Source organism: Panthera leo, chromosome B4 (assembly GCF_018350215.1).
Source record: "Panthera leo isolate Ple1 chromosome B4, P.leo_Ple1_pat1.1, whole genome shotgun sequence".
NCBI classification, from domain to species: Eukaryota; Metazoa; Chordata; class Mammalia; order Carnivora; family Felidae; genus Panthera; species Panthera leo.
In genome coordinates, this window is record NC_056685.1 from 118,891,535 (window position 1) to 118,909,502 (window position 17,968).

Genomic DNA, 17,968 nt, shown 5'->3' on the forward strand with positions numbered 1-17,968 from the left:
GTCACAGAGGAAGTCATGTTATATGTGTGTGTGTGTATGTATATATATATATATATATATATATATATATATATATATATATATATATGTGTGTGTGTGTATACGTATATATTATATACATGATATATGTAATACACATATACGTATTATATATATACAACACACATACATACATACATACATACATATAGGATCTACTGTTTCCCAGATCCCATAGATTTCATTTTAAAGAAGACTGTTTGACTTTGTTTGGCTTATATGCTCATTGTTAAATAATCCTAGTGGCCTGTAGGATGGAATCCGTGGATTGGCCAAGGATCACAAGTGTAGCCATGTAGAAATGGGACAAGTGAGGTGAGGTCAGCTCCACTGAATTATATAAGAGGGGCTTGATTCAAAAGAGAGGTTCTGTTATTAGGAGGAAGAAAAAGAGATGCTGACAGGAAAAAAAAGCTAAAACCAAAAACATATTCATTTCATGTATGTTTGGTAATGCTTTATAATTATAAATTATAAAAGATTTTATCTTTTTTTTGGAGTTTATTTTGAGAGAGAGAGAGCATGTATGCACGAGCAAGCAGGGGAGGGGCAGAAAAAGGAGAGAGAGCGAATTCCAGGCAGGCTCTTTTTTCCCCTGTTAAGTGCCATATTAAAGATAGCTAGATTGAATTTTCTGGGGTCCCAGAAAGATTCACTAACTTCTTTTAGAGTCTTTTTTGGATTGATTTCTGCCCTTCATCCTCCTCCTCCTTTTTTTTTTTTTTTTGATGTTTATTTTTGAGAGAGTGAGAAAGAGCAAGTACACAAGCTTGGGAGAGCGGGGAGAGGGCAGCAAGACAGGGAGAGAGAATCCTAAGCAGACTCCATGTTGTCAGCACAGAGCTTGACATGGGGCTTGAACTCATGAACCATGAGATCATGACCTGGGCCGAAACCAAGTGTTGGACGCTTAACTGACTGAACCTCCTAGGTGCCCTGTGCCCTTTCTTTTTTAATGTCACACTATCTTTGTAATGGGACATTATATTTTTGGGAAGGTTCAGCAAAACATTTCAGTTTGGAAAACCTCATACATTCTGTTTGACGTTTAAGGTATTTGAACAACTTTAGAAAATATTGAAAGTTTTCCCCCCTATACCCACAGGTTATTTCCCCCAGTAGTTCCTTTCAGACACGTTTCTGGAATCCCCAGGGCCCTGCACAGCTCAGTTTGAAACACTGGATTGGGTTAAAATAACAAACTAACATAGTCTTACAGTCTTAGCTCATTTTTACTCAGATATGCTTTACCCTACTGAATAAACCCACCTCTAAAAAATAAGACTATTGTACTATTTAAGAAAAGCTTTGCTCTATTTGAACAATCCCAGCTCTAAAAACCTAAGACCTTTTGTTATGACTAATTTTTGATGTTTCTTTTTAATATTTTAGAGGGTGAAGAAGTTAATATTTCCTCATTTTAATTACAGACAAAAACCTCTAGGATGTGAGAACAAAGAGAGATCTATGGGGTCTATTGGTTAGTCAACAGTTTTAATTAAGGACAAGTTATGCTTTAAGATCTGCCATACCACACCTGTATTACCATGTAGACAATTAGAACTCACTTCTTGTGTCTCTTGAACTGAGAGAAGCCAATGAAAATATGTAAATCTGGGGGTGCCTGGCTGGCTCAGTTGGTGGAGCTTGCAACTCTTGATCTCAGGGTTGTGGGTTTGAGCCCCATGTTGGGTGTAGAGAATATTTAAAAATGAAATCTTTTTTTTTTTTTTTAATTTTTTTTTTTTAACATTTATTTATTTTTGAGACAGGGAGAGACAGAGCATGAACAGGGGAGGGTCAGAGAGAGGGAGACACAGAATCTGAAACAGGCTCCAGGCTCTGAGCTGTCAGCACAGAGCCCGACGCGGGGCTCGAACTCACAGACCGCGAGATCATGACCTGAGCCGAAGTCGGCTACTTAACCGACTGAGCCACCCAGGCGCCCCAAAAATGAAATCTTTAAAAAAATATATGTAAAATTGAAGCTGCCCCCATGTAACTTGCCTTATCTGAAAAATTGGATTTACCTAGGACTGGGATAAAAAGGAGTCTAGGATGGAGATGGACATGAAGAATAGGACGTATCTCACTGGTCATTTGCAAAGGATTTTTACCAAGGTTAATCATGGGGATGAATGAGTTCTTCTTCTGTGTTTAATGTAGTTAGCATAAATCACCAGAGATGACTAGTCCTTATTTACATTTAAAAAGAAACATTTTTTCTTTAATGTTTATTCATTTTTGAGAGACAGAGCATGAGCGGGGAAGGGGCAGAGAGAGAGGGAGACACAGAATCCGAAGGAGGCTCCAGGCCCTGAGCTGTCAGCACAGAGCCCGACATGGGGCTCGAACTCACAAACTGCAAGATCATGACCTGAACCGAAGTCGGACACTCAACCGACTGAGCCACCCAGGAGCCCCTTTTTAATTTACATTTTATATACTTTTCAAACATATCCAAAAGGAAAGAGTACAATAATGAACCCTTGTGGTATCCATTGTTTAGCTCTAACTGTACTATTATCAGTATTTTGCTAATTTTATTTTATTGTCCTCCCTGGTCCCCCATCCCCATTTTGGGGGGGGGGGTGGTGGCTGGGGCATATTGCAACAAATCCCAGGTATTATGTCATTTCACCCAAAATCCTTCAGCATGCGTATCTGAGGTCTTAAACATACATACCATGGCATTATTACCCCTAACATTAACAATGGTTTTGTAATATACCTGGTTTGTGCTTATTTCTCCCCATTATTCTTTTTCTTTTTTTAAGTTTATTTATGTTTAGTAATCTCAACACCCAATGTGGGCTTGGACTCACAACCCCAAGATCAACTGACCCAGTTAGGGGCCCCTTCCCCATTATTCTTAAAAACATACCTTTCTACCATGAGTTTGTTGGAATCAAAATATAAATTTCAGGTGACATTTAGCTGTTCTATGTCTTAAATCCCTTTTAATCTGTAGAAGTTTCCCTTCTCCTCCTCTTTTCTTACGCCATTGATGAGAACTTTAGTCACTTGTCCTGTGGATTCTGAATTTGGTTGGTTGCTTCCTAGAGGTGTTTACTTGGTCTTCAAGCCTATTACATGTCCTGTCAAATGTATTTATGTCTATCTTTGCTATCTTTGTATTTTTTTAGTCATTTTTTAGAGCATTAATAGATTTTAGCCTAGCTAGTATACTCAAGGTTTGCATGGGGAAATCTTAGAAATGACCATTTGGGTAACCTAGCATCTAAAAAAGTTTGGGGATATTTTATTTTACAAATTATTTATTATAGATCTAAGTAAAAATAGTAATGATTCCAAACTACTTTGTTAAAATGGGCAGTGATTAGTTATTTACATAACCTTTGGTCCTTTAATAGATGTAGGTGCTGATCTAAGGGCGGCTCCATTACTTGGTAATCACAATTCACCTTTGTATTTGATACCTTTGTGTTACTATGAACATTTTTCTGTAATTGAAAAAACTTAAATGGGAGGGAAGAAAAAATGTTATGTGGTTTCTAACTTCCTTGTTCAGTACTAGTTTTGTAGTTATCTTTTTATCTTTCTCAAATAGCTGTGGGATTTGACCCAAAAAGAGTGTCGAAATACCATGTTTGGCCACACAAATTCAGTCAATCACTGCAGATTTTCACCAGATGATAAACTTTTGGCTAGTTGTTCAGCTGATGGAACATTAAAGGTATGCTTTTGTTTATCATTAAAATTGGTTGTAATTTTGTAGTTTTATGATTTGGTTATAGAGATAGGTTTCTGTTTTTCACATTTCTACAGGAAGAGCTTCTTTAATTTCCAGGAGCATATTTAATATAACTGTAATTGCTTGTCATAATGATTGTTTATGAATGGTTTACTGCCTTATGGTTTAAAGTTCATATAATTTGAAATCTTAATTTTTTAAGCATATATTCTATTTAAGACTTCATAAAATTGAGACCTGTGGGGTCGAATTTGTAAAGGCCCTGCTTTATTTATTCTTTATTCTCCCTTTTATTTTATATTCTCCTGTTTTTGAGAGCTAGGAAAAAAAGTTTATTCAACCTCCTGAAATCTATAGTCCTAAAAAAAAACTAAATTCTTTACATTTTTACCTTCTCAAATAAGATCCAAATCCTACTTTATTACTCCTGTCTCCACCATCATTCTAGCCTCCTCTTTATTGATTCTCCTTTTTTCCTTTGGTCTTAAGTCCAATCTATCTTTGACCTCCTCATCTTTTTGTCTACTTTTCCCCCTCCCATTCTATAGTGTTTGCTCTGGTTCATGCTGTCATCTCCTTATGTCTGATAGCAGCTTTCTAAGATGTATTCTCCATCCCTCCTAATTCTGGTACAGAACTGCTAGAATAACTTTACCTCTGTTTTCATCTTGCCACTTTAAGCTGGAACACAAAAGTCCCACATTATAAATTGTGATAAACCAGGCTTATCAGGTGCACCTCTGAGTCTCTTTACCTATCATCATTCTGCCACCTCTGTACCTGTTCAGTTTGTTTCTTCTAACACACTTAACACTAATTGTTTTGGGCAAGATAATTTGGGGGCTTATGTCTGGTACTGTTTCCATATATATATTTCAGTAGTTTTTTGGCAGAATTTTGGCCTCCAATTCATTTAACCATATTTAAAAAAACCTTTTTTTACATGTTTATTTATTTTTGAGAGAGAAAGATGCTTAACCTGCTGAGCCACCCAGGTGCCCCTAACCATATTTTTTAATGACCCTTAAACCTTTATGCAAAACCTTCTTCAGGGATGCCTGGGTGGCTCAGTCGGTTAAGTGTCCGACTTCAGCTCAGGTCATGATCTCATGGTTTGGAGTTCGAGCCCTGTGTTGGGCTCTGTGCTGACAGCTCGGAGCCTGGAGCCTGCTTCAGATTCTGTGTCTTCCTCTCTTGGCCCTCTCTCCCTTGCTCACGCTGTCTCTTTCTTTCAAAAATAAATAAATATTTTTTAAAAATTTAAAAACCCACTTCTTCAGAAAGTGTTCTCTTATCCATGTTTCTGGTTCTGAGTGCACCACCCATCCTTCTATCTATATTTATGTATATTGATAGGAACTGTTCAGTTGATCTTCTCATTTCCACTTGTAAATATGTTGTGCAGTTCAGTTCAATCATTTTCATATGTCTTTGATAAGATTGCATATAGATTTATGATCTGCAGAGACCTTGCATCTTGTACTCTCTGCAGTTCATAGTACAGAATTGTACTCAAAACACACACTCAGTAAATTTTCTTGACATATTTTTTTCCAGAGAAATGCTTGAACCCTCCTGGGCACTATTTTGTTTGTTAGAATCACTAGAGAAGATTCGTTAATGCTGATAGGTAACTCCTAAGTTACAGAAAGTTACAGAAATCTCTTGATGCTGATTCTCTGGTTGAATCTTTGATTTATCTTTGTTGGCTGAAGATAACTTGTTTTGTAGAAATTACTTCAGGGCATCTAGGAACGCTTTCTGGTTAGAATTCTACTTTAAAGAATTTTCTAGCTATTAGTAGATGTTGGGAGCATTCTTAGGTAGAATATTCAAGTAAATAGATTTTGACCTCTATGACATGTTATCTACAAATATTAAATACTGTCTCTTTCTTTAGGACAATCCATATCAGAGGAGGTTTTTCAGAACACATTTGGATGGGTTAAGACAACCCTTTTCTGAGAGATTCTTTTAAGATCTTCTCTTTATGCCCCGTATTTTTTCTTTTTAAAAATTTCATGATAACGTGCTGCGTTGGTGTGGGTTTGTCTTCATTTATTGTGCTTGGCACTTGGTGGCTTCTTTCAATTTGGAAATTCATATACTTCAGTTCTGTAGTCTTCTCTTAATTATTTGATGTAATTTTTCTCTGCTTTTTCTTCTTAGAATGGCTGTCTGTTTTTTTGGTTGTTTTCTTATTTTTCTGTCCTTCTCTTTGTCTATTTGCCCTCCTTTCTGGAAGATTTCTTTAGCTTTATTTTCTAGCTTTATTTTCTAATCCTTCTATTGGATTTTTAATTTCTCTTGTCGTATCTTAAAGTACTCATTCTTATGATCAGTTTCCTTTTTGATTTTATACTATATTTGTCATAGATGGAGTTTCTTTAATCTTTTTGTGGTGTTAACAGTTTTTTATTTTTTATTTTGTAAATATATATTTTAAGAGCTGCATCTTTTTTTTTAAGTTTGTTTATTCTGAGAGAGAGAGAGAGCATGTACACAAGTGGTGGAGGGACAGAGAGAGAGGGAGAGAGAGAGAATCCCAAGCAGGCCCTGCACTGTTAGCACAGTGCCCAATGTGGGGCTCAATCTCAGGAATCATGAGATCATGACCTGAGCCGAAATCAAGAGTTGGATGTTAACCAACTGAGCCACCCAGGTGCCCTTGTGAATAGTATTTTTTTAAATTTCATATTCCTGTATAGTTGCTGTTTTCTTTGTTGGTTTCAGTTTCTGTCTGTATTTTAGAGGTATACGTCTGCTATCTGATCCTTGGGTATAGCTACAGATGTTTTCTGACTTACGATGGTTGACTTAGGATTTTTCAACTTTATGATGGTGTAAAAGTGATATACCTTCAGTAGAAACTGTACCTCGAATTTTGAATTTTAATCTTTCCCTTGGATAACGATATGCAGTCTGATACTGGTGATGTTGGGCAGTGACAGGGAGCCGCAGCACCCAGTCAGCCATGAGATCACAAGGGTGAACAAGGGTGATACACTTACAGCCTTTCTATATCTGTATCGCCATTCTCTTTTTTGCTTTCTCTACAGTATTTAATAAATTACAGGAGATATTCAACATTTTATTATAAAATAGGTTTTGTTAGATGATCTTTGCCAGCTTTTGGCTAATGTAAGTGTTCTGAGCACATTTAAGGTAGGCCAGGCTAAGCTATGGTGTTCAGTAGGTTAGGCATATTAAATGCATTTTCAAATTATGATATTTTCAAGTTATGATGGGTTTATTGGGATGTAACCCCATGGTTAAGTTGAGGAAGATCTGTATATGTATTAGATATATAAATCCTGCTCCTATTTAGGAGTGTAGCACCAAAAAGCTGATAGGGAATTGTAACCTTGCTTATTATGAGTTTCCCTGAAGGGTTGTCTGGGAAACTTCTAATGTCAGACTTTTTAGATCTTTCCTCTTGATCTCGTTGGATATTCAGAGAAAAATCTTTAGTCTCCTACCTCTAGGGTATAAGTCTGGTTGGCAAGTTCTGAGACGATGTTGAGGTAGAGATCTCAAAATTTGGAATATAGACTTTCTTTTAATTTCCCAATTTTCAGAATGATGACTTTGCTCTCAACTGTGATGGGTCTAGAAAAACCCTCTACTCTTCAGCCAAAGTAGGGACACAGCAACCTGGGTTGCATAGTTTGGGAGGGGGTTTCAAGGGATTTGTAGTGATTTCTCTTGATTTAGCTCTACCCTTAGAAGGTACCCAGTGCAACACTTCCTTCGCCTTTTAGGAGTTCTGTGGTATGAATTGGGCTGCTTCTTGGCTTTCCCTGTGGTGGGCTCAGGACTCAGTATTTAGGAGTCTCCTTATTGCTTGCCTTTTTGCTTTTTACCCTTTATAGTTTTGTTGCTATTATCTCTTTCTCCTTTCTCCTTTGCCTTGTGAACTATGCCTATGGAGAAAAGTTCTCTTTACTGTTCTTTTATGTGGTTTTGGGAGGGTATGAAGATGAATGTTTGTATTCTATCTACATCTTTAATCTGAATCCTATTTCCTTCAGTAACACTATTGTTTCTACTCACCTATGCTTGAAACATGAGAAGAATCTGTCTTTTCACTTAAAATGCATTTTTTGATTATTTAGTGAATACTTAATATGTGTCAGACACTGCACGAGGCATTTGGGTTTTAAATACTAAAAAGAAAAAAACAAACAAAACATGAAATATTTCCTGGCCTGAAGTTGTTCAAATTCCAGTTGGAGAAAGTGGTAAGGGAATAGACAAGCTGTGGAAATGGCAAAGGTGCTCTGAGAACAGATGAGGGTTGTGTCCAGATGTGTTCAGGCACCTGGTGCTGCACCCAAACTGTAACCTTTTCTCCTTTTTCATGATCTTTGTTATCCCATTTTATGTGTCACTTTAGCTTATGCTGACCCTTTAGCCTAGAGTCTAGGCCATAGAGTGTTCCTTTTGTCTTTTTAGTGTTGAAAATCTCTCCATCCTAAGTTGTAGGCTAATCTTCAGGGAGGAGACTGAGATGTCCACCTCTGCAAAAACTGTTCCCTCAAGCCCACAGCTTGGGTCTAGCATTTCCACTGTGCTTTATCTTTTCCTCTCAAATGACACATCCGATGTACTTTGTCTTAGAGTCACTTATGGGCTTGTCTTACCTCCTTTAATGGCCTGTAAACTCCTTGAGAGAGAGGTATCTATACCTGATTTATTTATGTAATCTTCCAAATGATGAGCATAGTGGTTAATGTGTTCACAATGATAAACCTTTTTTGTGTCCCTTCAAATCAAAGTAAGACTTCTCCAAACTCGAAAGAAAAAAGTGTTAAAAGTCTTCAGGGACAGGATTTTGATATCATGTGTGAGTATCAAAATGTGATTGTAGAGCATAGAGCAGTAGCAGCAGGGGAGAGACATTATTGCACTCTTGGTGAGAACTGCCGTGTTTGTGGCAGCTTTCCCACAGTGCTATTAAGGCAGTATCGTTAGCTAGTTCGTGCTGATACAGTGACGTGTAGTAAGCAGAGGTCCTGTAAAATGATGTTGGATAACAGCATCTCAAGGTCAAAGTCTTCGCAAAGCTGTTGCCTTCTGAGAGGATGAAGAACTGTAAAATTATTTCCTGCCCCAAATGGCTCTGTAATCTTTTAAGCATTTTGCAGGGTATCATGTTGATAAGCATGTGTTTTTCAGGCCCTGTTGATAAACTGTTTCAAAATGTGACTTTTATTTAAAATTGCCATGTAAACCACACAAAGCCCAGGGTGCACATGGGCCCTTGATACAGTATAGTGACTTGCTTAAAATCAAATGCTTGTATTTACTTGGTCCCTCGATGTGTGGAATTTCATCATTCATTGGATAGGAGCTGAAGTCAGGTCCAGATGCAGAATGTAGTTTAGACAGGTTTAATGAAATTGGGTTTTGTTAGGTTCGTTCTTTCTTACTTTCTTTCTTTTTTCTTTTTTTTTTTTTATGTTTATTTCTGAGACAGAGACAGAGCATGAGTGGGGGAGGGGGCAGAGAGAGAGACACAGAATCAGAAGCAGGCTCCAGGCTCTAAGCTGTCAGCACAGAGCCCGACGAGGGGCTCGAACTCACAAACTGTGAGATAATGATCTGAGCTGAAGTCGGTCGCTCAACCGACTGAGCCACCCAGGTGCCCCCTTTCTTTCTTTTTTAAATCCCGGCAGTGGTGGCTTGGGAAGCAATGTGATTTCTCATATATGTAGTTGATGTGACTGAAACTTCTGGCATTTATGTATAGGCTTTTTTTTTTTTTTTCCTCTTTAAGTACCAAGGAAGGCTATTTTATTATCTGATGTCTTTTACTTCATCCACTTTATCCACATTTGTTGCAAGGGTAAAGGTTTTGGTATTGGTTATATTCCTTAGTGTATATAATGTGCCTCTAAACTTGAGATTTAAATTTTTTTTTTTTTACATTTATTTATTTTTGAGAAACAGAGACAGAGCATAAGTTGGGTAGGAGCAGAGAGAGAATGAGACACAGAATCCGAAGCAGGCTCCAGGCTCTGAGCTGTCAGCACAGAGCCCGACATGGGGCTCGAACTCAACAAACCGTGAGATCATGACCTGAGTTGAAGTCAGACGCTTAACTGACTAGGTGCCCCTCTAAACTTGAGCTTTAAAAATGTGCTTGGTCAAACAAACCTGGTTTTACTTTGGAGGTGTTCTTTGGAAGCTGAGTTAAAGCCTAAGAAGCAGGTTTTTTGTTTTTTTGTTTTAATTTTTAATTAAACAAAATTTTTTTTTTGGTCGTCCTTGACCAACCCTTGGTCTGGGCATGGTAGTCATTATCACTCTGTGAAGCTCGGTTGCTGTTTAAGGCCAAGGGGAGTGGAGATGGGTCTTCTTGAAGGCCTTTGTCTTTTGTGCCGCTTAAGTGTATGGTCCCACAAACACATAAGGTGCCTTGCTTCCTTTTAGCATATTCTTTGTTTTTATTTTCAGGGACTTCCTTATGTCCCTGGATACTCTTGCTACGTTTATAACTTAGCTTAGACTGGGCCTTGTGTGGTGTCCAGGTTGTGCATGCAGTAGATAGATGGGAAGCAAACTTCATGCCTGGCACAGCAGAGGGCAGCAGTGGCAAATCGTGAGTCTCACCTTTCTTCCTGTTCTCATTCTTATTGTCACCACCTAATCTTTAGCTTCCTCCACACCATGCAAGGGTTTTTTAGCATTTAGTTTTACATTCTGCATTTTGCATTTCAGGCAGTGCTTCTAGTTTTTTTTTTTTTTCTTTTTAGGAAGGTGCTGAATGAAACTGGAGTACTTAATTTGAAAGCTTTATAAAAAGTCACACATAAGTGAAAACAGTTCATTAGAAAAAGTGAATAATTTGTATGACATTTAATCCCGGTAGAATTCTAGATGTGTGATTTGAGATTAAAACAAATTTAAACTTTTTTTTTTTTTTTAATTTTTACAATCTGAAGCTTTGGGATGTGAAATCAGCAAACGAGAGGGAAAGCATTAATGTGAAGCAATTCTTCCTAAATTCAGAGGAGCCTCAAGAGGATATGGAAGTGATAGTGAAATGTTGTTCATGGTCTGCTGATGGTGCTAGGATAATGGTGGCAGCAAAAAATAAGATCTTTGTAAGTATCCATATTTTAACAAGCCAAAATTAGCCTGATTTAAAGAAAATGAAAACATCTATTGATTTTTGCATTTTATACTGTTTATTGATATAAATAATAAAGTATAGCTATATGATTTTGGGTAGGCTCCCTAACTTCTTAGTTCTCAGAATTGTGTTCTAGGGGATGTTGATTGGCTTTGTGTGGAAAGGTTTCCATGGTCACACAGGTTTGAGAAATGTGTGTTCCTTTCCTTATTAGAGTCAGTGTATACTAACATACCTAAGGCCTCCATAAGTCCTATAATACAAAAATAATTTATGTTGGTTAGTCCAGTGTTTCTCAAATAGATTTAAAATATGGAATACTTTCTGTATCACTTTTTTTTTTTTTGTTACAATTTTGAATACATTGATTTAGGTGATTTTCAAAGTGCTTCCTTACTCCTCAAATTTATGATTTGGTGACTGTGATAGAAAAACTTATCAACAACTGAAGAATATTGTGAGATTTCTATGATGTAAATGAGGACAATATGTTAAAATAGTGAATGACAAGGAAATGTAGTAATAGCTTATATTTGTAGTATTCAGGGTGCTCTCACATGTTTCTCTTGATATAAATGTCCAAGAGATGCAGCAGATTACAATATACCTATGCTAATAATGAGGCAGCTGAGGTTCAGAGCAGCCAAATAATTTGTCCCAAGTTATACCATGGATTTGGAAAGATAGATATTCTGATTTATGGCTCAGGGACATTTCATTCTAATAGTAATTTTAAAAGACTTGATAAGAGATACTACAGTTCTATTTTCAGCTTTATTGAGGTACAGTTGACGAAATTGTAAGATATTTAAGGTATACATGTGTGAATTAATATGTGTATGCATTGTAAAAGGATTCTCCCCACAAGGAGTTAAATAACATATCTATCACTTCACGTATTTACCTTCTGTGTGTGTGTGTGTGAGAGAACATTTAATTTCTACTCTTAGCAAATTTCAGTTATACCATACAGTGTTATCAACTGTAGTTACCGTCTTATACATTAGATTCTCAGATCACATTTATCTTGAACGGAAAGTTCATATCCTTTTACCAACCTCTTCCTATTCTCCACACCCAAGATAGTGCAATTTAATCATTTATTTATCTATCTATCTATTTATTTATGTGAATGTTTTATTTAATCATTTTTGTTTACAACCGAAACTCTGGGAATTCTAAATTAACATCCTTGCGTGTGAGCTTCTTATAGACACCAGAGAAAGTTTCAATCTTGTGTTCCACATTGTTCTGCTGTGCTTTATCCAAATGAACCTTTATGAGTCATCCAATTTCACATGGTTCTCTTGCTCACAATTTCGCTTGAGAAAATCAAGTCCTCCAGGATCGTGTCATGCATGGCTGTCAAAGTGTGGCTGCTGGGTCACTTTTCCTTATTTTTAATATGGTTTTTTCGAGTTGACGTAGGTAGAATTCTCTCAGCAATAAAGACAGTGTGCTTTCACTGAACTTTTTCTCCAATTCACAGACTAGCTAGACTTAGATTTTTCTGGAAAGATTTCATTTGAGGAACAGGAACAAAGATGATGATAGCTTTCTGACAACTACTAACTTCAATTTCCTTGGCTGCTGTTATATTCAGCTACCTTAGCTGGGCTTGGAGGTTTGAGTCCATCTCCAGCTCAAGGAGAGCCTGGGAGATGTCGCACTTGAACTTGTCCAGCTTCTCGCCATTGGGCTTCATGATTTTTGCACTTGAACTGAACACTCTTGCACTCTTCTTCTTCTTGAACTTGCACTCTTCTTGGTGAGAGTGCTAGCTTAGGAAGAGGTCTTTAAGTCTCTTGAGAGCTCCTCAAATCCCCTGAGATAGTACAATTTTAAAGAATATAACTGAAATATACTGTATATTTACATAAAAACTGACTGAGGGCCCATTTATATTGTTTTTGATCTAGTCATTGATCTGTGACCCTTCGATCTTTGTTGCATGTCGGTTTATACTCCTTTAGCATGCAATTGAAGAAAAAAATAGCAAACTTTTTAAAGTTTGTTAAAATTTGTAGGAACAGAAAAGGAACCATTGCATTTATAAGATTTGAAGATTAAAAAATTTTTTGTTGTAAAATATATCTATGTAAAATCTGCTACTTTAGCCCATTTTTAAATGTATAATTCAGTAATATTAATTACATTCACAGTGTTGTGTAACTCAGCACTGTTTGCAAAACTTTTTCTTCACCCCCAAACAAATTCTGTAACCAGAAACTAGTAACTGCCCATTCCTCTCTGCCCCCAACCCCTGGTAACCTTTAATCTATGAATTTGCCTGTTCTGGATATTTCATATAAGTGGAATCATATAATATTGGTCCTTCTGTATCTGGCTCATTTCATTTAGCGTAATATTTTCAAGGTTCATCCATGTTGTAGCATATATAAACTTCATTCCTTTTTATTGTCAAATAATATTCCATCATATGGATATACCACGTTTTGTTTATGCATTCATTTGTTGATGGACACTTGGGTGTTTTCACCTTTTGGCTGTTGTGAATAATGATACAGTGATCATGGTGTACAAGTATCTGTTTGAACCTCCACTTTCAAATCTTTTGTGTACACACCTAGGCATAGAATTACTGGGTAATTCTAAATTAGCTTTTTTGAAGAACCACCAAACTATCTGCACCATTTTGTATTCCTGCTAGTAGTGTTACAGGGGTTCCACTTTTTTCTTGCCAAACCTTGTTATTTGCCATTTTTTAAAAAATTATAACCATCCTATTAGGTGTGAAGTGGTGGTATCTAATGGTTGTTTGACTTACATTTCCTTAATGACTAATGGTGTTAAGCAGAATTTGAACATTTTAAAAGATCTGTTCCAGTGATAGAAGAAAACAACTTTATATTGCATGAAATATGTTTTTGTTTTAAAAATCTAGACGAGGTTTTTATTTTACCTGCTAAAATAAAAGTACCCTAAAATTACCCTTAATTACATGTAGATCCCTATTTCTTACTCTCTGGTTTCTCCATTCTCCTTCTTCTGGTTTCTTTCAAACTCTTTTGTTGGCCTATTCCAATTGTTAGGGCTTTACCTTTTTACCACTTAGTAATTGGTGGTAATAGGACAGATGCCTATTTCATACATGCTCAGTTTCCTCTGTCACCCTCCACCATTAATTTTTAAGAACAATCTATCCTGGAAAACTATATTTTAAATATGGTTTACTATCTTTTGTTGTTGGCCCCCGATGCTGTGCTGCTTACCATCTGTGCATACTTGCAGGGCTGTGTGCATATTTATGGCTCCCGCTGGAAGCTTTTTTTTTTTTTTTTCCCTCCTAAAGACTATACCTTGGTCTTAAATCACAATACTATATATTGCTATGAATGTTTTTATCGTTTAGCAAAAACTTCAGAAGAGCATATTCAACATTTAAAAATTTTTCAAAAGTTGAAATGAAGCTTGTATTACACAAAAATAGCTTTTTTTAATTCAAAAATGGGAAAATGATCAAAATGGAATAATTTGATAGCACTGAAGAGAAATAGAAATGGTTGAACTAATTTAATTTTAGCAAGCCTCTGCTCTATATTATTTTGATCATCTTCATTTATGAGTATCCATTTTCCTCTTTTGAATAAATAAGCATTCAGGAGAACTTCTCTGTATGTTAATTTGGCTAGTCCATTCATTTATTCACAAAGGTTTTATTTCTCCCTAGGTCAGCTTGAGACATCATCCATGATAAATTTTTCTTTTTTAATGTTTATTTTTAATTTTTTAATTTTTTTAATGTTTATTTTTGAGAGAGAGAGAGAGAACTTGAGCGAGTGGGGAGGGGCAGAGGGAGAGAGAGACAGAATCCGAAGCATGCTCCAGGCTTCTGTCAGCACAGAGCCTGATGTGGGGCTCAAGCTCATGAACCATGAGATCATGACCTGAGCTGAAGTCTGATGCTTAACTGACTAAGCCACCCAGGTGCCCTGATAAATTTTTCTTGATAGGAAACATGTTACAAGATGAGCAGTATTTTAAAAGTATGTGTATATTGATTTATATCTTATTTATGACTGTTAGCTATCAGTAATTGTGTTTTGTCAGGACTTATAAATTTATATTCAGTTTGAATATAGCTTATTTTTAAAAGTATTTTATTTTCATAGGTAACCTATTTTATGTTGACAGCTTTTTGACATTCATGCCAGTGGCCTGTTGGCAGAAATCCATACAGGCCATCATAGCACCATCCAGTACTGTGACTTCTCCCCACAAAATCACTTGGCAGTGGTGGCTTTGTCCCAGTGCTGTGTAGAGGTGAGTAGTTCACTTACTCTGTGAAGTTTGAGTCTCCAGAGGTACAAGGATGCCAAAGAATGGGCTACTTAAACCATTAACTACTGAGGATGTTTGAGAAATAAGTGAGTGGCTGTATTAATTTTTTCAAAAACAGTGAGTTCCTTATATTTGTTTTCCAAAGATGGATTAGTTTTTCCAAGCTTTGTTACTATTTATTTCTTGAGTGGGTCTTACCATCAGGTAATTTGGAGACCCTTGTGATGACAGTCTAAGAAGGTGGGTATGGGCTTTTATCTGGAAAATAGACAAATCCACTTGGTTCACAGGGTCTTCTCAAAGGAAGCTTGACTACTGCAAGCACTTCTTTTTTTTTTTTTTTTTTTTTTTTTTTAATAGGTTTTTTTTTTTTTTTTTCAACGTTTTTTATTTATTTTTGGGACAGAGAGAGACAGAGCATGAACGGGGGAGGGGCAGAGAGAGAGGGAGACACAGAATCGGAAACAGGCTCCAGGCTCCGAGCCATCAGCCCAGAGCCTGACGCGGGGCTCGAACTCACGGACTGCGAGATCGTGACCTGGCTGAAGTCGGACGCTTAACCGACTGCGCCACCCAGGCGCCCCCTGCAAGCACTTCTTTAGTGTTCTGTGCTTATTTCAGCAATTTTTAGTGAGTTTGACAATCTTGCCCCTTACTGTGAAGATGTTGGGGAGAGTTTCTGAGCTATAGCCCTTCAGCATGGAGGTATCTTCAGCATGGAGATGTCTTCAGCATGGAGATATAATAGGTGAGAGTGAGTGGGTAAGCTCTGTAAGGTCTGCTTACCTCCAAGTACAGAAGCAATGCAACTAACACTGAAGAACTTCCCTGCCGAGAATCTTCCCATTGGAAGCAGAGGCAGTGAGTGTGGGCAGGCTCCAGTCCTATTTGAAATGATGGGAAGAAGTAGGGTGCTGTGGGCAGTGTTCTTGTCAGCGGAGTCCTTGAATTGAAAAATTCAGATGTGCTAGATCTTTCACCTTATCTATAGATCCTCAAGGTAGATGTGGTTGGAAATTTCCTCTTTGTGGGTTTTTGTCAGGATTTTAGAAGGAGTGGAGGAGCAACTCTTCTTTCAGCCTTTTCTGTCACTTCTAAAATCCCTACCCTTTCCTATTAGAAAGCTTGAGGAAACATTGTCCTTTTTCCTAAAATGGGGGCTCTAATAAATGATGGGGTAGAATTAGAAGGGAAAAGGGAAGGATTTTCAATGGAGATTTATTAGTTATGGAACCATTGTCATTTGTGGCCTTTAGCTTTGTATGTCCACAAGAGCTTGGACTCTAGTGATAAGGCAAAGAAAATTTCATACAATTAATTTGTAACCATAGAACTCACTGATTGAAACCCACTGGGCATGTGATGAAGTACTTGTTTTGTCCATGCTTATTCTGAAATCGTAAAGTGGGTCTGTCATTCAGAGTGTAATGAGAGGAACTCGGGCACATATGGTACTTCATTAGACTGGAATATATTTGAATAATTTATAGCAGAACTCAGGACAAAATATAGCCAGGGTGGCAGACATTTACAATTGATAATAACCATGAATAACAGAAGTGTGTACATGTACAATTAGTATATTCATTTATTGTACGGTTTTGCCATTGGTTGAAATGAGAATTAGATGACAGTGGAAAATAGTCTATTTTTTGATGACTTATAAAAAAATAGATAAAATGCATGATTCCAATCAAAGTTTTGTAATAAGCTATATTCAGAGAAGTCTTGTTTTCATTTCTATCCCTATCCCTTTTTCTAACTCCTGCCAATAGGTAGCTGGTTTTGTTTTTGGTTTAACATTCCAATGTTCTTTTTGTGTATATAAGCAGATATCTGTATGTATTTTGTATAAACAAAATCTCCATGTCTATATCCATGTATATATCGGTATTTGTTTTTCATCTCTTACACAGTATAGTGTGTGTATCCAGGTGTGTGTGTGTGTGTGTGTGTGTGTGTGTGTGTAAATATATACATATACATATATAGTGTAATATATATATTTTTTACATAGAAGTATATATGCTCTTTGCTTATTTTCTGTAAATCTATCTCAGTGACTAGTCATTGTCTGGGTGTTTTTTATAGCTATATAATATTCCATTATGTAGTTTATTCAGTCAGTTCTCTCTTTTTTTTTTTTTTTTAGTGTTTATTTATTTAGAGATAATGAGCAGGGGCAAGGCAGAGAAAGAGGGAGACAGAGACAGAGACTGACATGCGGAGCCTGATGTAGGGCTTGAATGCACAAACCATAAGATCATGACCTGAGCCAAAATCAAGAGTTGGACTCTCAACTGACTGAGCCACCAGGCGCCCCAGTCAGTTCCATATTGATGATCCTTTGGGTTGTTTGCAATTTTTGCTATTAAAAATAAGATGCAATGAATAATTTTTACACAAGTCATTCTGTATTTTTGCTAGTTTATTTTGGACTATATTCATAGAAGTGGATACTGGTTTACTTTTGCTATTTTCAATATTCTTGATATGTTCAAAATTCTTATGAATGTGATTTCCTATATATTCTGTAGTTGTGGAATATGGACTCATGTTTAAAAGTGGCTGACTGCAGAGGACATTTAAGTTGGGTTCATTGTGTGATGTTTTCTCCTGATGGATCATCATTTTTGACATCTTCTGATGACCAGACAATCAGGGTGAGAAATATTGACATTTTCATTCTAGACATTTACTGATCATAAACCTCCTAGAAACTAAGAAATTGATGGGCAGTATTGGGGGCAGTAAAACAAGAAACTACTAGATTC

The 17,968-nt window shown here is 36.7% G+C and overlaps 1 protein-coding gene across 7 annotated transcripts in view; it reads left to right on the forward strand.

The window, feature by feature from the left end:
* The window catches only part of APAF1 (apoptotic peptidase activating factor 1), an 89,178-nt gene that overhangs the window by 43,999 nt on the left and 27,211 nt on the right, over positions 1 to 17,968 (forward strand). For 5 of the 7 annotated variants that reach the window (XM_042947464.1, XM_042947460.1, XM_042947465.1 and 2 more), the window contains 4 exons: positions 3,611 to 3,736; positions 10,702 to 10,863; positions 15,048 to 15,176; positions 17,732 to 17,857. In XM_042947464.1, the coding sequence (XP_042803398.1) occupies positions 3,611 to 3,736; positions 10,702 to 10,863; positions 15,048 to 15,176; positions 17,732 to 17,857 (543 nt within the window). Of the gene's footprint in view, positions 1 to 3,610; positions 3,737 to 10,701; positions 10,864 to 15,025; positions 15,177 to 17,731; positions 17,858 to 17,968 lie in introns of those variants that run through there. The other 2 variants (XM_042947466.1, XM_042947468.1) reach the window with 2 other exon arrangements.